General features: G+C 40.6%; 2 protein-coding genes and 1 pseudogene across 4 annotated transcripts in view; 1 reads left to right on the forward strand and 2 right to left on the reverse strand.

The window, feature by feature from the left end:
* KLRG1 (killer cell lectin like receptor G1) overlaps nt 1-21,139 on the reverse strand; it is a 371,299-nt gene that overhangs the window by 108,718 nt on the left and 241,442 nt on the right. The gene's annotated exons all lie outside the window — the stretch shown is intronic.
* LOC101686874 (pregnancy zone protein) overlaps nt 1-21,139 on the forward strand; it is a 55,639-nt gene that overhangs the window by 30,443 nt on the left and 4,057 nt on the right. The window contains exons 17-32 of the mRNA XM_045073219.1: nt 1,345-1,444; nt 3,851-3,882; nt 4,794-5,017; nt 5,709-5,937; nt 6,444-6,570; nt 6,808-6,929; nt 7,145-7,193; nt 9,114-9,197; nt 9,938-10,114; nt 10,398-10,485; nt 11,413-11,569; nt 11,966-12,040; nt 12,322-12,499; nt 19,215-19,438; nt 20,345-20,563; nt 20,714-20,844. Of these exons, the coding sequence (XP_044929154.1) occupies nt 1,345-1,444; nt 3,851-3,882; nt 4,794-5,017; nt 5,709-5,937; nt 6,444-6,570; nt 6,808-6,929; nt 7,145-7,193; nt 9,114-9,197; nt 9,938-10,114; nt 10,398-10,485; nt 11,413-11,569; nt 11,966-12,040; nt 12,322-12,499; nt 19,215-19,438; nt 20,345-20,563; nt 20,714-20,844 (2,216 nt within the window). The remainder of the gene's footprint in view (nt 1-1,344; nt 1,445-3,850; nt 3,883-4,793; nt 5,018-5,708; nt 5,938-6,443; nt 6,571-6,807; nt 6,930-7,144; nt 7,194-9,113; nt 9,198-9,937; nt 10,115-10,397; nt 10,486-11,412; nt 11,570-11,965; nt 12,041-12,321; nt 12,500-19,214; nt 19,439-20,344; nt 20,564-20,713; nt 20,845-21,139) is intronic.
* LOC123390100 lies at nt 4,348-4,511 on the reverse strand (annotated as a pseudogene).

Here is a 21,139-nt window from a genome sequence, read left to right on the forward strand (position 1 = left end):
AGCCCCAGGTCAGATGTATCTTCTCTGCTTTTATTTCCACAAGTCTACACACTTATATACGCTTACATGACCAATCAGCGAGCAGGGCACAGGAGGGAGCGAATCAGGCTGCGCACCTAAACGAACAACTTCACTAGCAACCAATGCTGTTTACATCCTCTTTGGGCATTCCGCTTAGTCTCATGAGGCAACCCTAACCTGGCATCTAGCCAGGCGCCATCTTTCAATGTCGGAGGCTGCCCTGGCCAGGGGCTTGCCTCCGACAGTCTTTAAACACGTATTTCTGACATCTTTCTCCATGTTCCATGTGGCCGCCACCATGGACAGCTGTGCCTCAGTGTCCCACAATTTGCCGGTACTCTGAGCAAAGACAGCAAGTAGTATTTGCCTGTGACTAGTATTGAAGAGAAAGATGACTGGGACCAGGTGGACTGTAGGGGTCAGACTATCCTGTAGCCATCTGCCTACCTTATATTTGTTTGGGGCCAGAAAAGAAAGGGAAGATAAACATCCAAGCATGTTTATTTAGCTTCTTGGATGCAAAAGATAGTTAAAGGGGCATCAGTTTACAACACACAAAATTCGGAAATAGGAATCAGGAGTCATGGGTTCTGAACCCAACTTCTCTTTGCTAACTGGATGCACTTGACTTTCCATGACTCTGTTTTCCTATTTGTAAAATAGCTCTGTTCCCCATTGTGTAGAATTTTCATGAGGATGAGCTCCGTGCATAAAATAATGAAAGTGTCATAGTGTAGGGAAAGAAAAATTCTTCCTCTACCCTCCTTCAGAGTCTTCCTTCTGAACTAAGAATTACATTTACATGCGACAGATTAACTGGAGATTAAAAAAAGACAAAAAACAGTGTCATTATGTGTTCATGAAGGTCCAATAACAAAACCGAGGCTTAAAGAAATGAAGAAGCCCCCGGCTTTTACACTTTTTAGACAAAGACACAATCCATTTGTGAGAAATTGGCAGGGTAAGGAAAACAGAGGATTGAGAGTGGAATTTGGCTTGAGGTCACAGATTAGAAAACAAAACTAACAGGGCTTTTTTGGCTTTAAAGTTTCTATCTCTGGTGATAAGGATTTTTTTTTATTATTCCTAGTACAGGGCGTGCACCTCTCACGGGAGATGTGTTTCCTGCTGTGAGAGGGACAGAGAAGGGACTAAGAGTCCTTGTACCAGCTGTCCCCCAAATAACTTCAACTCAAAATAATCAAACGCCATGTGGGATATCTTGGGGCACACTGCCCTTGGCCCCTACGGTCCAAACGTAAGATAATATTCCACTCTCAAGATTGGTTTGCCAATGTGCTCTCATAATTAATTTTCGTCCAGTCCGCAGGATTAAATGTTTTTACCAACTCAAGAATCCGCAAGCTGCATTTCTGTCCGTCGTTCTTGCCGTATCCAGGAATGCCTATGACCTATCCAGAAGGTAAGGATGAGATTTACTTACCTGCTAGGATAATCAGCGGGGGGTGGGGGGATGATGTTTTTCTGAATATAAATGTTGTGACTCTAGACCAACTTCTTGGTAAGTTTCCCCCAAATCACATGCCCTCCCACCAAAAAATCTGATTTTTAAAGCAATTATTGTTCTCTCTCTCTCTCTCTGAAATCTCAAAATTGACTGTCTTTTTGTCCCAGCCTTCAGCAATCTTTCTATTTCGAATCCTTCTTATCCAGGGTGGTTTCAACACCTACATGGTCAGGGTAAGACAGACTGTACTGCAGTAAAACAAACCCCCACATCTCAGTGTCCAAGCATATAACAGTTTTATTTTCTGCTCATACAAAACTGCTTTTTGAGTCCAGTGGCTGTCCGGAGCAGCTCATTACCAATCAATGAGTCTGGGATACCCATTCTTGTTTCACCTATGACTCCATCTCCAATGTGACATTTAAGGTCATTACCACGGGAAAGGAGTGGTTTCCACATGACCTTTTGTGGCCAGCTGTGGAAGTGGCATATATCACGTCTTCCCTTATGGCAAGGGAGACTGAAAAATGAGAAGGATCCTACAGACATTTATTGTCTGTGTGACATTCTTTTATAAAAACCAAAGAGGTGGGGCGCCTGGGTGGCTCGGTGGGTTAAAGCCTCTGCTTTCAGCTCAGGTCATGGTCTCAGGGTCCTGGGATTGAGCCCTGCATAGGGCTCTCTGCTCAGCGGGGAGCCTGCTTCCTCCTTTCTCTCTGCCTGCCTCTCTGCCTACTTGTGATCCCTGTCTGTCAAATAAATAAATAAAATCTTTAAAAAACAAAAAACATGATACGCTCTAGTTCCATCCATGTTGTCGCAAATAGCAAGATTTCATTTCTTTTGATGGCTGCATAGTATTCCGTTGTGTATGTATACCACATCTTCTTGAAAAAACAAAAAACAAAACAAAGAGGTTTTGATGTATTGGACAAAACAGAATAATCCAACTTTCAGCAGAAATACCACAAGTCTCCTTGTGGGTTTCAAGTATATCTGCAAATGAGGGAAAGTTGAAAAGATTCTCAGTAATCTTTTTGATGGCTGTCAGGCCTAGAGAAATTTCGCATTGCATGTTTGGATATCTACTAATCTTACTTTTTAATGGGAAATGGGCTGGGGTAAAGCATTTCTTAAAAATAAACACATACTGTAGTACAGTAGAAATACTTTAATAGAGTAGGAATTATTTACCTAAGAAGACAAAGAATAATGTTCTAATTGACAACAGGGGAGTAACTAAGAATACTCCCTCAACAGAAAGAAAATTCTGCATACAAAAAAAAAAAAGAAAGAAAGAAAGAAAAAGAAAATTCTGTGTACAGAAAAAAGAGCACTGTGCTGAGAGCAACGGGACACGTTCTCGTCATACTCCTGCGTGGTAGGGCATATGGAACTTTGAAAATTCACAGGCTCATTTAAACTTCCAAAGGCTCAGTTTCTTCCAATCTAAAACCAGAGTGACAACCTCAAAGTTACTGAGCATATGTGCGAACATAAAAGAAGAAAATAGAATTATGATTCCATGAATAGTATGTTTTTTAAAAAAATAATTTGAAAGCACTATTATTTTCATATTCCTCTTAATACCAAGGGTGTATTTTCTTTCCAGTCCTAAGAGAAAATGTATTCGTACAATGATCCTGAAAACAGAGTACCATCATTACATTCCTTTATATATATATATATATATAAAAAAAAAAAGTTCTATTTATTTGCAAGACAGAGAGAGAGGGAAAGGTCTCACTGGAACAGGGGGAGGGGCTCTGGGGGAGGGAGTAGCAGACTCCCCGCTGAGCTTGGAGCCCAGCACAGCTGGATCTCACAACCCTGAGATCACAGTCTGAGCAGAATGAAAACCAAGAGTTGAATGCTTAACCAATTCTTCGCCACCACCAGAGGCCCAGTCCTTGCATGCTTCTCCCACATATTCTCTAAGGCTCTATGCAAACTCTGCATTTGTATCTGTCACCTATCCATCATTTCTTTTTCATTTCCACCTTAGTCTTGTGCCTCCTTATTTAGGAAGGAAATGACTTAAAAACCATCCTAAATTACCTTCTTGCCTCCAGTCCTTCTCTATTTCAATCTGTCCTGGACACTGCAAAAAGCATTACCACCCTTAAATATTACTTTTATCATGTCACTTAGTTCTCATAAACATTTACTATTTTCAGAATTTGTAGAATTACTGCTTTAATGTTCTAAAAAAGCATATCCCATGATATTATTTTATATATGTAATATATGTATCACATTTCTATTTATATATTTATACCTGTGATCTCTATCTTCTGATCTCTAGAGTATCACCTTTTTTTAATTAAATTTTTTTAAAGATTTTATTTATTTATTTGACAGAGATCACAAGTAGGCAGAGACGCAGTCAGAGAGACAGAGGAAGCAGGCACCCTGCAGAGCAGAGACCCTGATGCAGGGCTCCATCCCAGGACCCTGGGATCATGACCTGAGCCAAAGGCAGAGGCTTTAACCCATGAGCCACCCAGGCGCACCATATCACTTTTTTTTTTTTAAATCATCCTAACTCCTACCTTCACAAATCTAATTTTTTGTCCCAATCTTCATGGTGTTTCATTATATACATCAACTATTTACTCAACACAGCCCTAAATTAGACATCTTCCTCCATTTTCCCTGCAGGGAAAATTCTGACCTCTGCATGTGTGTTCATAGAGCCATTTCCATCAAATACCTCCTCCATTCTCCTTTGTTTCTCTTTCTCCAGGGATCATCTAAAAGTCTACTTCAGTGAAGTCTTCTCTAGCCAGTCTGAAGTTCATTTTCTGTTCTTTATTGAGTCTCTGCTGTCTGTAATAGATACTTTACTGTATCCTAGAGTTTCTGTCCATATCTCAACCACTGTAAAAAAAAAAACAAGAACAACAAAAAACATTTCTGAAATCCTCTTGCTGTAGCTACTATTCACTCTTCTTTTTTCAATTAGCAATAATCGCGCCTCGGATAAACCTCATTGGCTACGATACTGCCACTGCGCAAAGCTTCACTCTTCTTTTTTGATTCTCCCTGCCAATGGAGAACATGTGATTATCCTTTCAGCATCAAAACAGTATTTGGTGTGTTAAATTACTCTTTAGTCTTCCCTTTGCCCCTTGAATAATCAGCTTCTAGAGAGCTACATTTGCTTTCACGTCCAGAGAAAAATACATTTACCTCCAGTCTCTTTGAAGAAGCGATAGGATTCACTTGCCTAGAAGACAAATAGATGAATGAACAAAGTCACAAGCTGGTAGATTAGGCCATTCCAATAATAAACATTCCCTGAGCAAATGACCTCATTTTACTTGAGAAACTAGGCAACTCTAAGGAATTCATGATAAAAATGAGGTTTACACGGGGACCCTCATATTGTCCTGCCACAGTCCTTCCTCTAGCAAGTGGTGCTGGAGGACCAGTGCTCCCGAGAGAGAACTCTCCCGTTGTGGAAGTGAAAGAGACAGTCCGGAAGTATTTCCCTGAGACCTGGATCTGGGACTTGGTTCCACTCAGGTAAGTAGGGTGTTGCCCAGAATTTCGTTGAGGAAAAGATGTGGCTCACCCTCTGTGATTCTGGTGTTCCTGAGCCTTGCAGTTCTGTTCCACTTCTTCCTGGTAAACTTTTAGGTTCATAGTTCATTGATCTCATAACTCAACGATGCAATTTTTTTTTAATTTTTAAACTTTATTTAAAATTTTTTATAAACATATAATATATTTTTATCCTCAGGGGTACAGGTCTGTGAATTGCCAGGTTTGCACAGTTCACAGCACTCACCAAAGCACATACCCTCCCCAATGTCCATAACCCCACCCCCCTTTGCCCAACTCCCCTCCCCTCAGCAACCCTCAGTTTGTTTTGTGAGATTAAGAGTCACTTATGGTTTGTCTCCCTCCCATCTTGTTTCATTTATTCTTCTCCTACCTCCTTAACCCCCCATGTAACATGCAATATTTTTTTTTAATTTGGCCCTGAGATATCTAAAATCATGATAAGTAGGAAACTACCCTTGTCTCTAAAAGGAAAGGAAAACCTTTCAGAGACCTCGCTAGCAGTGCCAAACCTAGTAATCAGGTTTAGCGTTAACCATACTGGGTTACTAGGTTAGCACACTATCAGCTAGTGTCTGTGCTAAAAAAAAAATAAAAATAAAAAAAAAATAAAAGATTGTTTCCCAAGACTTCCTCTTATTCCCTTCTCTAGTTTATCAGGTAGAAGTGAGTTGGCCGTGAAGGTCCCTGACACCATCACGGAGTGGAAGGCCAGCGCACTCTGCTTGTCTGGAACCACAGGGCTGGGCCTCTCCCCCGTCATCTCTCTTCAAGTGTTCCAGCCCTTCTTCCTGGAACTCACTCTCCCCTACTCTGTGGTGCGAGGAGAAGCCTTTACGCTGAAAGCCACCGTGTTCAACTATTTGGCCCATTGCATTTGGGTAAGGACACTTCTCTGGAGGAGAGCAAAAGTGGAAGGGAGACACCCAGTTGCCATTTAATATCCAGGTCTCCTAGGTAATGTGCCAGCAAATCATAGCTGAAGAATGGTATAACCTCATTTGGCAATGGAATAGTTGCTAAGGGCAAAGCTCACTGGTTGACCCAAGGTGGTAAGGTTATATTCACTTGGGACTTTATATTTCCTGTGTATTCCTAAATTCAGACCTCATTTCCACCTGATTTTTTTTTTCCACTCTGACTAAAGCAAACACCTCTTCGTTGTGCTGGCACAATCCTAAATCCTGGGAATTATCTCAGTTCTTGTCAGTTTTTTAGCTCCCTATTGGCAACATCTAAACTACAAAGTGCTGGACAGGATTTACCTTGTTTGAACAATTTCCCAAAGCCTCTCAGTTAGTTCCCATTGTCCCTTGAAGCTCCTTGCACCTGTTATTGTCCCTCTACTTGTGTTCTTTCTCAAACTTGTGCATGGTTATGGGGATAGGTCAGTGTGCAGCTGGAAGCCTTCCCTGACAAGTCAGCCGACTTAGTGAAAAAGAATGAAGACACTCCCTGTATCTGTGGAAATAAGCAGGAAACCATGTCCTGGGCTGTGACCCCAAAGTCACTGGGTAAGTGGTAAATCTGTTGACAGATCCTACTTCTTATGTTGTAATGATTTGCTTTCCACACTCTGAACCAGGTACATGTCTTTTTCTCCTCCTTCAACAGTGATGCCTTGAAAGAAAAAAAAAAAAAAAAATATATATATATATATATAGTGCAATATATGTAGTGTAGGAGAAACTTAAAGACAAACCATGCAATATAGAATCACTGTTTAACTCCATAAGACTCTTACTCCTCAGGAAAGGTGAATTTCACAGCTACTGTGGAAGCCCTACAGTCTCAGGAGTTGTGCGGCAAGGAGGTGCCAAGAGTTCCAGAACTTGGACAGAAGGATACCGTAATCAAGCCCTTATTAGTTGAGGTATGCCGGTAAACTTTCTCTGTGTCTCAGAGGCCTTATTATATTATACAGCATGGTCTAATATGTCTGTCATGGTGATATTTCACTCCCAAAAATATGGATGTATCTACAACTCAGTTTCTTACTAATGTTTCCTCCTCTACTTTAAAATGATTGATTTTTTTTCCTATACAATCAGTTTGACCTTCTTTTTCACCTTTTTTCCCAATATAAAGCCCGAAGGAATAGAACAGGAAGAAACTTTCAACACACTCCTCTGTGCAGGTAAAAAAGAGACAAAATTTCCGTGTTAAGCCACTTGCCAAAGTATATAGTTTTAGAATGCTCTTCGGGGTAGGTTTTCCTCTGGGGAAACAAAAAAATTAGTGTAATCTCCTGTGTGAAAATCTAAGGATATTTGATTCAGAAGTCTCTTCTGCTGGCAGCTTAAAGAAATTAAAAGACCTAGAAGATCCTGGCTGATAAGGAGAACTAAAGTCAAACACCATAGAACAGGATTCTTTCCCATATTTTCAAACTACTTTTTAAACAATTTTCAAAGTATTAAAATATCTACATGCAAAATATCTAATAAATAGTAATATTTTTATTCCATTAATAGTTTAAAGGTACTCAAGGTTAATTTTCTTGTGTCAGTTATTGAAGAAGAACTTCAGGTCACTAACGTATGTAGAAAACCAATATTTTACTAATACCATTAATATAATCACATAAAAATTACCTTTAAAATATTCAACTCTGTACCATCTAGTCTCATCTTGAGCACAATGCTCAGGGTGAGATCTCCCCTCTCTAGAAGCATCCCTTGATAATCTCATTTAGTCACAGAGCTTAAATAAACAACTTGGTCCACACAGCTTTCCTCACTCAAACTTGTGTATTCAGTTGCCCACTAATCATCTCCACTTACAGGCCTGTAAACAAATAGACATCTCAAACCTAGCATGTTCAAAACTGCTCTTCTGTTGGTCTCCACAAACCCACACCTCCTACAATTTTCTCCATCTCAGAGGATGGAAATTCCATTATTCTACCTGCTTGAAATAAAACTTTGGAGTCATCCTTTAGTATGTTCTTTCTCTTACTCTCCACACCCAATCTACTTTCAAATCTAGTTGGCTCCACCTTCACATTATGTCCAGAATCTTCCCACTTCTCACCATGTCTACTTCTACTCTAGCCTTTTCTCTCTCAGATCATCTCAATAACCTCCTACCTGGTCGCCTGGTCATCTTTCCTTACATCCCTGCAACAAAAGGGATCATTTAAAGCACGTTTCAGATCATGTGCCTCTCTGTCCAAGCCTTCTAAGAGTTTCCCATGTCCCTGAAAGTTAAGGGCTATGTCTCCAATGTCCCCTCCAACCCTTGCTAACCAAGACTTCATATCCTATTACTCTCTCCCTCACTCACCCTCCCCCGGCCACACAGGACTCCTAGTCTGGTCTTGTAACACAGCTAGCATGCTCTCATCTCTGGATTCTATTTGCTCTTGTTCCTTCTTTCTGTAGATCTCTTTTCCCAGATACCTACAAATCTTACACCTTGGCATACTTAAAGTCTCCAGTCACCTATTATTTTGTTTTATCAAAGAGGGGAACCCGCTTCCCTCACCCTACACTTTCTGATTGGCGCTGTCTTACTAGCTCACCCGTACAAACACTCTGCTTTAATTTTCTCTAAGAACTTACTAGCATCTATCATACTAAATATTTATTTGGTATCTTATTATTCCCATTATTATGAAAACTCTGGGACGTCAGGGAATTTTTTTGAAAATTGTTTTATCACTGCACTTAAAACAGAACCCGTCACATAGCATGCACTTAACACATATTTATGACATGAGTGTTACTTTCAAAAAACAGTAATAATAAATACTAACAAAAACAATGAAGGGCAAGAAAGAAGTATAACATAAGGTATGTGCCTATAAGGAAATCTGTAAAAATTTAGCACATAATATGAATTTCACTGCGAAATGAATCACGACTTTAGGAGAAACTCAGATTGCATCGAAGAAAGTATAGAATGATCAAAAGACATGACAGGCTGAAATTTGATCCAAAGAGGAAAAATTTCAAAGAAAAACTTGAATATTTCTCTCATTTTTTCCCTTCCCATATATATATATATATATATATATATATATATATATATATATATATTTGTCTTCTTTCCTTAGAAACTGGTGTATCTGAAAAGTTGTCACTGAAAGTTCCTTCAGATGTGGTTGAAGGATCTGCCAGGGCGACGTTTTCTGTTTTGGGTGAGTCTCCCAGCCCAAGGCAAGCCACTGTCCATCTCATTACTCTAGTGCATGCAGCCTCAACATCCACGGTTAGTGAAGACTTTGGCTGTAAGCACTGGGTTGAGAGAAAGAGCGCTAAGCTAAGAATTACACTGTATCTTCATCAGGAAGGGGGTTAAAGAGATGTTGTGCTTATTTCTATACCTTGACATACTCAAAAGTGTCATCTCTCTGTGCCCTTATCTTCAGAGACTGACTAGGTGGTGAGGCTTCCTAATAGATTTGAAAACAGTTGGTTTTTACCAGGCATGTGGTTCTTCAGAAAAGATATGCCCAGCCATTGTTTTTTCCGTCCTGGAATCATCGACTTTTTTTTCCCACTTTTGTCTGTCCTTTCTGTTCGTTGTTTATCTTCACCTCTTATGCTTTCTTGTATTACTCTCCATACATGATTTGACCTCTTGTTTAGCAAGTAATCTATCTTCTTATCCCAGTAGAAACCAGCCCTGAGTTCCTCTGGGTTTTTTTAAAGGTTTATTTCTTCATCTGAGAGAGAGAGAGCCACCATGGAAGCCAGTGGAGGAACAGAGGCAGAGGAAGAGAAGACTCCTCCCTAAGCACAGAGCCCAAGGCGGGGCTCAATCCCACCACCCTTGAGATAGATCAGGACCTAAGCAGAAACTAAGAGGTGGACACTTAAATGACTGAGCCACCCAGGCACCCTTCCTCTAATTTTTTGAATGCCTTTCATTCCCCAGGTGACATATTGGGCTCTGCAATGAAAAATCTTCAGAATCTTCTCCGGATGCCGTATGGTTGTGGAGAGCAAAATATGGTCCTTTTTGTCCCTAACATCTATGTTCTGAACTATCTGAATGAGACCCGACAGCTGACAGAGACCATCAAGTCCAAAGCCATCGGTTACCTCATCAGGGGTAAGCAATAATCCCAAAAGGAGAAATCTTGATTCCCTAAATATGTCTCTCAGGGAACTCAAATCAGCATCCCTTTGGTTAAGATTTAATAATCACTGTTGCTGTGACAACCAATAAAATGTCCCACTCTAATACCAGGAAATTCAATGGCATATCAAGCCTTGGAGACATCTTAACAAAATAGGCGTTTTCCTATGATTCCCAACCACATTCTGAAGAAAAAATCTAATTACTTCTCCAATGTCTCTGCTATTTCATAAATCTATGAAAACTTCCTCTTCAGGGTACCAAAGGCAGTTGAATTATAAGCACAGTGATGGTTCATACAGCACCTTTGGGGATCATTATGGTAGAAGTCAAGGAAATACATGGTAAGATCATTATTTTCATATGCTTGCTATAGATCCATTCTATTCTCAAATTCTAAAAATAATTATTCTCTGATACCTGGAGTTCTTTCATGGAAATGGGTTATCCTTTAAAAATCCATATGTCTTCCAATTACCCCCAACTCCCTTCTCCTCTCTTTCTCTAAGAGAGGAGAAGGGAATTGGGGGAAATTGGAGGGGAGGTGAACCATGAGAGACTATGGACTCTGAAAAACAATCTGAGGGGTTCAAAGTGGCGGGGGGGTGGGAAGTGGGGGAACCAGGTGGTGGGTATTAGAGAGGGCACAGTTTGCATGGAGCACTGGGTGTGGTGCAAAAATAATGAATACTGTTATGCTGAAAATAAATAAAAAATAAATTTAAAAGAAGTCCAAAAAAATCCTTCTGTCTGTCATCACTACTATGTGATTGCATCATTTCGTGTATGAAGGCATGCCAGCTGTGATAGCACAGTAAATAGCAGTAAAATGAAGATTCCCCCGAAATGGAAATAGAAGGCAGAAGGTGTTATAAAGTGAAATGGTAGTAGAAGAAGTTCTATACTGTGCATTAAGGGAAAGGAAGAGGGAAAAGAGAGAAAGAGGCTGTGATGTTATTCAAATCATTCAGGAAATGGCAACATGGGGGATAGAAAAGATTGGGATCTCCAGCAAACATTTTGTGAGAGGAAAAAAAAGAAAAAGTGAAAAGCATCAATTTGGAGGAAAACAATAAAGTAGAGATTGTAAAAGGAATCCAGATACTTGCTGAACAAACAAGAGTATTTAGTGCACAAGTGTCGCTTCCCCCAACCAATTCTCCCCAACAATTTCCTCCCGTGGATGACAAAGACCAATGTCTAAATGCAGTTGCCAAAGTGGGCTTTAAATGTGAGATTGTCCTCATGTCTGTCTCTCCTGTACTGGACAGGCTCACAGCATTTGTGCTCAAGTCCTTTGCCCAAGCCCAGTCACACATTTTTGTGGAGCTATCACACATCACGAGTGCCCTCACCTGGATCTCACAGAGACAAAAAGAAAATGGTTGTTTCCAACGCTCTGGATCACTTCTAAACAACGCCATTAAGGTGGATGCTGTTCATTTTGTTCTAGTCCCTGAAAACAGAGACAGGGAGGGGCAAAGACACTCCTGTTCATTCCTCTTGTCCTGGTGACATATCTTTAATGAAGGATGGTACTCTCTAAAGCTTCTGAAATCTGACAATAAAATAGTCATTTTTTACTGAATAATAAAATAGGGTGCATAAAAACCTCAATGTATTACTAAAAGTGAGGGAAAAAATTTGAGGTTGATTCAAGAATTTAAGAGTGGAGGGGAATGGGGAAAAATCAACAAGATTGTGCAAGAAAAGATGCTTTCTAGTGAAGAGTGTGTGGAGTAGAGAGGGTGGGGGAATAGAATGATCCAGCCCTGCCTAATGACTATTGGAGTGTTTGAGTGTCTCTGCTTCTGCTCTCTACAGGGTGGGGTAGATGATGAACTGACGCTCTCTGCCTACATCACCATTGCTCTGCTGGAGATGCCACTGCCTGTCACTGTATGTACCAGCACCTCTACCTCTCTCACAGATACAAGGAATACCAATCATGAAGCTGTGACTCTGTGAGGAAAATAAGTTGTGGTTGTCCTGTTACTTAATTTTGGTATATTTCACTAGACCATAAAAGACTAAATCCCTTTGGAAGCTGCCAAGGAAATTATTCTCTGGTCAGAACCATGAGTAACCTGACACAATGGGCCTTTTGATCTGGTGTTAGCCTGTGGACAATTCATTAGCCTGCTTCCACTATCTAAAGATTTTTTTTATCTGCCTTATAGCACCCTGTTGTTCGCAGTGCTCTATTCTGCCTGGAAAATGCCTGGAGATCCATCTCAGAGGACCAGGGAAATCCTGTCTACACCAAGGCATTACTGGCCTATGCCTTTGCCCTAGCAGGAAACCAGGCCAAGCGAAGTGAGCTTCTTGATTCGCTGGACAAAGATGCCATAAAAGAAGGTAAGGGCTGCTACTGCAAAATTTACCTCCAGAATCAACAGTGATTGATGGGTGCCTAGGTGGCTCAGTTGTTAAATGTCTGCCTTCAGCTCAGGTCATGATGCCCAGGTGCTGGAATCGAGTCCCACGTCAGGCTCTCTGTTCAGTGGGGAGTCTGCTTCTCCCTCTACCAATTCCCCCTGCTCATGATCTCTCGCTCTCTCTCTCTCTCAAATAAAAAATTAAAATCTTGAGGGAGGAGTCAAGATGGCGGAGAAGTAGCAAGCTGAGACTGCTTCAGCTAGCTGGAGATCAGCTAGATAGCTTATCTAAAGATTGCAAACACCTGAAAATCCATCGGCAGATCGAAGAGAAGAAGAACAGCAATTCTGGAAACAGAAAAACAACCACTTTCTGAAAGGTAGGACCGGCGGAGAAGTGAATCCAAAGCGACGGGAAGATAGACCCCGGGGGGGAGGGGCCGGCTCCCGGCAAGCGGCGGAGCAACCGCGCACAAAATCAGGACTTTTAAAAGTCTGTTCCGCTGAGGGACATCGCTCCAGAGGCTAAACCGGGGCGAAGCCCACGCGGGGTCAGCGTGGCCTCAGGTCCCGCAGGGTCACAGAAGGATCGGGGGTGTCTGAGTGACGCAGAGCTTGCGGGTATTGGAACGGGAAAGCCGGCTACAGAGGCAGAGCCGACAGTAAGCTCGCAGCTCGGTGTTACCTTGAACCGGTCGCAGGCTCGGTGAACTCGGAGCGCGGCCGGAGGTCAGGCAGACGGGAGTAACTGGACCCTGTTCTCTGAGCGCGCACTGAGGAGTGGGGCCCTGGGCTCTCGGCTCCTCCGGGCCGGAGACCAGGAGGCCGCCATTTGTATTCCCGTCCTCTGGAACTCTACGGAAAGCGCTCAGGGAACAAAAGCTCCTGAAAGCAAACCCAAGCGGATTACTCACCCCGGCCCCGGGTAAGGGCGGTGTAATTCCGCCTGGGGCAAAGACACTTGAGAATCACTACAACAGGCCCCTCCCCCAGAAGATCAACAAGAAATCCAGCCAAGACCAAGTTCACCTACCAAGGAGTGCGGTTTCAATACCAAGGAGAGCAGCAGAATTCCAGAGGAGGAGAAAGCCAAGCACGGAACTCATGGCTTTTTTCCTGTGATTTTTTTTAGTCTTGCAGTTAATTTAATTTTTTCTTTTTCATTTTTTTTTTTTCTCTCCTTTGGGTAAAAATTTTTTTTTTATCTGTTACCTTTTTCTTTTTTAACGATTTTTTACTAGTTTATCTAATATATATATATATATTTTTACATTTTTCTTAGGTGTTTTCTTTTTTTAAAGATTCTTTTCTTTTCTTTTTATTTTTTTTTCTTTTCTTTTTGTTTTTTTTTCTTTCTTTCTTCTTTCTTCCTTTTTGAACCTCTTTTTATCCCCTTTCTCCCCACTCACGATTTTGGATCTCTTCTAATTTGGTTAAAGCATATTTTCCTGGGGTTGTTGCCACCCTTTAGTATTTTACTTGCCCCTTCATTTACTCTTATCTGGACAAAATGACAAGACGTAAAAATTCAACACAAAAAAAAGAACAAGAGGCAGTACCGAAGGCTAGGGACCTAATCAATACAGACATCGGTAATATGTCAGATCTAGAGTTCAGAATGACAATTCTCAAGGTTCTAGCCGGGCTCGAAAAAGGCATGGAAGATATTAGAGAAACCCTCTCGAGAGATATAAAAGCCCTTTCTGGAGAAATAAAAGAACTAAAATCTAACCAAGGTGAAATCAAAAAAGCTATAAATGAGGTGCAATCAAAAATGGAGGCTCTAACTGCTAGGATAAATGAGGCAGAAGAAAGAATTAGTGATATAGAAGACCAAATGACAGAGAATAAAGAAGCTGAGCAAAAGAGGGACAAACAGCTACTGGACCACGAGGGGAGAATTCGAGAGATAAGTGACACCATAAGACGAAAACAACATTAGAATAATTGGGATTCCAGAAGAAGAAGAAAGTGAGAGGGGAGCAGAAGGTATACTGGAGAGAATTATTGGGGAGAATTTCCCCAATATGGCAAAGGGAACGAGCATCAAAATTCAGGAGGTTCAGAGAATGCCCCTCAACATCAATAAGAATAGGCCCACACCCCGTCACCTAATAGTAAAATTTACAAGTCTCAATGACAAAGAGAAAATCCTGAAAGCAGCCCGGGAAAAGAAGTCTGTAACATACAATGGTAAAAATATTAGATTGGCAGCTGACTTATCCACAGAGACCTGGCAGGCCAGAAAGAGCTGGCATGATATTTTCAGAGCACTAAACGAGAAAAACATGCAGCCAAGAATACTATATCCAGCTAGGCTATCATTGAAAATAGAAGGAGAGATTAAAAGCTTTCAGGACAAACAACAACTGAAAGAATTTGCAAATACCAAACCAGCTCTACAGGAAATATTGAAAGGGGTCCTCTAAGCAAAGAGAGAGCCTACAAGTGGTAGATCAGAAAGGAACAGAGACCATATACAGTAACAGTCACCTTACAGGCAATACAATGGCACTAAATTCATATCTCTCAATAGTTACTCTGAATGTGAATGGGCTAAATGCCCCTGTCAAAAGACACAGGGTATCAGAATGGATAAAAAAACAAAACCCATCTATATGTTGCCTCCAAGAAACACATTTTAAGCCTGAAGACACCTCCAGATTTAAAGTGAGGGGGTGGAAAAGAATTTACCATGCTAATGGACATCAGAAGAAAGCAGGAGTGGCAATCCTTATATCAGATCAATTAGATTTTAAGCCAAAGACTATAATAAGAGATGAGGAAGGACACTATATCATACTCAAAGGGTCTGTCCAACAAGAAGATTTAACAATTTTAAATATCTATGCCCCCAATGTGGGAGCAGCCAACTATATAAACCAATTAATAACAAAATCAAAGAAACACATCAACCATAATACAATAATAGTAGGGGACTTTAACACTCCCCTCACTGAAATGGACAGGTCATCCAAGCAAAAAAGATCAGCAAGGAAATAAAGACCTTAAACGACACACTGGACCAGATGGACATCACAGATATATTCAGAATATTTCATCCCAAAGCAACAGAATACACATTCTTCTCTAGTGCACATGGAACATTCTCAAGAATAGATCACATCCTCGGTCCTAAATCAGGACTCAACCGGTATCAAAAGATTGGGATCATTCCCTGCATATTTTCAGACCACAATGCTCTAAAGCTAGAACTCAACCACAAAAGGAAGTTTGGAAAGAACCCAAATACATGGAGACTAAACAGTATCCTTCTAAAGAATGAATGGGTCAACCGGGAAATTAAAGAAGAATTGAAAAAAATCATGGAAACAAATGATAATGAAAATACAACGGTTCAAAATCTGTGGGACACAACAAAGGCAGTCCTGAGAGGAAAATATATAGCGGTACAAGCCTTTCTCAAGAAACAAGAAAGGTCTCAGGTACACAACCTAACCCTACACCTAAAGGAGCTGGAGAAAGAACAAGAAAGAAACCCTAAGCCCAGCAGGAGAAGAGAAATCATAAAGATCAGAGCAGAAATCAATGAAATAGGAACCCAAAAAAAAACAATAGAACAAATCAACGAAAGTAGGAGCTGGTTCTTTGAAAGAATTAATAAAATTGATAAACCCCTGGCCCGACTTATCAAAAAGAAAAGAGAAAGGACCCAAATAAATAAAATCATGAATGAAAGAGGAGAGATCACAACTAACACCAAAGAAATACAAACTATTATAAGAACATACTATGAGCAACTCTACGGCAATAAATTCGACAATCTGGAAGAAATGGATGCATTCCTAGAAACATATAAACTACCACAACTGAACCAGGAAGAAATAGAAAGCCTGAACAGACCCATAACCAGTAAGGAGATTGAAACAGTCATTAAAAATCTCCAAACAAACAAAAGCCCAGGGCCAGACGGCTTCCCGGGGGAATTCTACCAAACATTTAAAGAAGAACTAATTCCTATTCTCCTGAAACTGTTCCAAAAAATATAAATGGAAGGAAAACTTCCAAACTCATTTTATGAGGCCAGCATCACCTTGATCCCAAAACCAGACAAGGATCCCACCAAAAAAGAGAGCTATAGACCGATATCCTTGATGAACACAGATGCGAAAATACTCAACAAAATACTAGCCAATAGGATTCAACAGTACATTAAAAAGATTATTCACCACGACCAAGTGGGATTTATTCCAGGGCTGCAAGGTTGGTTCAACATCCGCAAATCAGTCAATGTGATACAACACATCAATAAAAGAAAGAACAAGAACCATATGATACTCTCAATAGATGCTGAAAAAGCATTTGACAAAGTACAAACATCCCTTCCTGATCAAAACTCTTCAAAGTGTAGGGATAGAGGGCACATACCTCAATATCATCAAAGCCATCTATGAAAAACCCACCGCAAATATCATTCTCAATGGAGAAAAACTGAAAGCTTTTCCGCTAAGGTCAGGAACACGGCAGGGATGTCCATTATCACCACTGCTATTCAACATCGTACTAGAGGTCCTAGCCTCAGCAATCAGACAACAAAAGGAAATTAAAGGCATCCAAATCGGCAAAGAAGAAGTCAAATTATCACTCTTCGCAGATGATATGATACTATATGTGGAAAACCCAAAAGACTCCACTCCAAAACTGCTAGAACTTATACAGGAATTCAGTAAAGTGTCAGGATATAAAATCAATGCACAGAAATCAGTTGCATTTCTCTACACCAACAGCAAGACAGAAGAAAGAGATATTAAGGAGTCAATCCCATTTACAATTGCATCCAAAACCATAAGATACCTAGGAATAAACCTAACCAAAGAGACACAGAATCTATACTCAGAAAACTATAAAGTACTCATGAAAGAAATTGAGGAAGACACAAAGAAATGGAAAAATGTTCCATGCTCCTGGATTGGAAGAATAAATATTGTGAAAATGTCTATGCTACCTAAAGCAATCTACACATTTAATGCAATTCCTATCAAAGTACCATCCATCTTTTTCAAAGAAATGGAACAAATAATTCTAAAATTTATATGGAACCAGAAAAGACCTCGAATAGCCAAAGGGATACTGAAAAAGAAAGCCAACGTTGGTGGCATCACAATTCCGGACTTCAGGCTCTATTACAAAGCTGTCATCATCAAGACAGCATGGTACTGGCACAAAAACAGACACATAGATCAATGGAACAGAATAGAGAGCCCAGAAATAGACCCTCAACTCTATGGTCAACTAATCTTCGACAAAGCAGGAAAGAATGTCCAATGGAAAAAAGACAGCCTCTTCAATAAATGGTGCTGGGAAAATTGGACAGCCACATGCAGAAAGATGAAATTGGACCATTTCCTTACACCACACACAAAAATAGACTCAAAATGGATGAAGGACCTCAATGTACGAAAGGAATCCATCAAAATCCTTGAGGAGAACACGGGCAGCAACCTCTTCGACCTCTGCCGCAGCAACATCTTCCTAGGAACAACGCAAAAGGCAAGGGAAGCAAGGGAAAAAATGAACTACTGGGATTTCATCAAGATCAAAAGCTTTTGCACAGCAAAGGAAACAGTTAACAAAATCAAAAGACAACTGACAGAATGGGAGAAGATATTTGCAAACGACATATCAGATAAAGGACTAGTGTCCAGAATCTATAAAGAACTTAGCAAACTCAACACCCAAAGAACAAATAATCCAATCAAGAAATGGGCAGAAGACATGAACAGACATTTCTGCAAAGAAGACATCCAGATGGCGAACAGACACATGAAAAAGTGCTCCATATCACTCGGCATCAGGGAAATACAAATCAAAACCACAATGAGATATCACCTCACACCAGTCAGAATGGCTAAAATCAACAAGTCAGGAAATGACAGATGCTGGCGAGGATGCGGAGAAAGGGGAACCCTCCTACACTGTTGGTGGGAATGCAAGCTGGTGCAGCCACTCTGGAAAAACAGCATGGAGGTTCCTCAAAATGTTGAAAATAGAACTGCCCTATGACCCAGCAATTGCACTATTGGGTATTTACCCTAAAGATACAAATGTAGTGATCCAAAGGGACACATGCACCCGAATGTTTATAGCAGCAATGTCCACAATAGCCAAACTATGGAAAGAACCTAGATGTCCATCAACAGATGAATGGATCAAGAAGATGTGGTATATATACACAATGGAATACTATGCAGCCATCAAAAGAAATGAAATCTTGCCATTTGCAACGACGTGGATGGAACTAGAGCGTATCATGCTTAGCGAAATAAGTCAAGCAGAGAAAGACAACTATCATATGATCTCCCTGATATGAGGAAGTGGAGATGCAACATGGAGGCTTAAGTGGGTAGAAGAAGAATAAATGAAACAAGATGGGATTGGGAGGGAGACAAACCATAAGTGACTCTTAATCTCACAAAACAAACTGATTGTTGCCGGGGGGAGGGGGTTTGGGAGAAGGGGGTGGGATTATGGACATTGGGGAGGGTATGTGATCTGGTGAGTGCTGTGAAGTGTGTAAAGCTGGTGATTCACAGACCTGTACCCCTGGGGATAAAAATATATGTTTATAAAAAATAAAAAATTTAAAAAAAAAAAAAAAAAAATTAAAATCTTCAACAACTAATTAAATAAGATCACTCTTTAAGTCTAAGATCATATCCTTTTCCATTTCAAAGAGGACTCAATCCACTGGCAGCATCCTGGAAAAGTTGAAGAACTTACGACACTCTATTATCAACCTCGGGCTCCTTCTGTTGAAGTGGAGATGACCTCATACTTGCTCCTTGCCTATCTGACTGCTTGGCCTGCCCCATCTTCAGAAGACCTGTCTGTGGCTTCACAGATTGTGAAATGGATCATGAAGCAACAAAACCCCAATGGGGGCTTCTCCTCTACTCAGGTCTGTGGAGAGCCTCTAGGAAGAAAAATAAATATGTTAATACATATGTAGACACAAGCATATTCTAGGAGTTGACTAATCAGATAGTATTTCTAATTCATGCTTTCCCCATTCCTCCATCACCAGAAAGGTTCCAGACTCATTATTTAATATATTCATTATTGTTCTGTCCTCTGTCCAATCTCTCATCTCTTCTCTCCTTCGTCAACCCATAAAGGTAAAATGGATCATTCTTCCTAAAGCAATACTTCATAAAATGACTTCCCTGGTAAAGGAAACCTTTTTTTTTTTTTTCTCATACAAAAGAAGACTGAAACAATCTACTAATGTTATTCAAAGTATTTACTCTTCCCCACTAAACACAAATACTCCCTTCTAATTAATTTCTGGAATTGGCCATCTCTTTTTTCAAAGTCTCCACATATCCCACCCTGGTAGCCCCTGATGCCTCTCTTTCTGTCTGTATAAATCCTTCTCAAGATTCACACATGATTTTATTTCTTCTTCACAGTACCTTCTTCAAGTAAGTCTTCTTACTTACCTTCTTTAGGAAGGGTTCTCTTACTAATCTAGCTCCGCTTTCTTCCCCCTTCCCTGAATGTTTACAACAAATATATATTATATAAATTTCTATTATTATTATACATTATTACATAAATTTCTAATTTATTGAAGTAGCCTCTGCTCTATGTCAATGTTTGGGTCTAATTTCCACATGTATAGTGTAAACTACTTGAATGGGGAAACTTTTTCATGTCCCCCTAAAGTACACAGAATAGTTCGGGGTTAATAATGGGTCTGGGTTTGACATGAAATCACTCTGAGAGAGAGTAATATTGATGTGATCTACATCCAGTATGATTCTGTTACCTTCACTCCTGTGACTTCTGCCCCATCTTTTTTTAGGACACGGTGGTAGCTCTCCAAGCCCTGTCCAAATATGGAGCGGCAACTTTCAGTAAAAGGGAGAAAGCATCTGTAGTCACGGTCAAGTCTTCAGAGACGTTCTCTGAAGAAATCCAAGTCCACGATGCCAATCGCCTGTTGCTGCAGGAGGTCGGGCTGCCGGAGATTCCAGGGGAGTACAGCACGACCGTGTCAGGGTCCGGATGTGTGTACCTCCAGGTGAGTCTTCCAGGGTTGAGGGGATGCTACAGATGCAGGGGGAAAGCTTCAAGAACTGGATATGAATCTCCAAATGGAAAAAGATGTGTGAGCTAAGGAAAACAGACTATTTGAGGGCAATGATAAAGGATTTTTTTCCATTTGTTTTAGACATCCTTGAGATATAACATCCTGCCCAAGAAGGAAGGAACAGTCCCCTTCACTCTGAAGGTTGATACTCTCCCCAAGAATTGTGATGGAGTACATGCTCACAGGAAATTCCAGATTAGCATCAACATTAGGTAAATCCTTTTGTTGGTAAGACTTTTTGTAGAACATGGAGAGAGTGGTTTTCTTTTGCAGGGGAGTAAGCCACAAACTATGAATATGGCATTCTTGCAATATTTACTAACAAGAAAATTTCCTTCACCCAAACTGAAAAACCTTGACACTGAGCATATGGTGTTGCCATACCTGCAGAGTGTGACTCATACTGCTCGGTTCTCCAAACAAGCAGAGCAGACACAAATAGAATAGATGGGGAAGCTGAGCGGTAGTTCAAGATAGGGAACAGCACAAATGAAAGAGAGGGAGAGT

This window comes from Mustela putorius, unplaced genomic scaffold (assembly GCF_011764305.1).
Source record: "Mustela putorius furo isolate JIRA1106 unplaced genomic scaffold, ASM1176430v1.1 tig00537227_pilon_pilon_pilon, whole genome shotgun sequence".
Taxonomy (NCBI): Eukaryota; Metazoa; Chordata; class Mammalia; order Carnivora; family Mustelidae; genus Mustela; species Mustela putorius.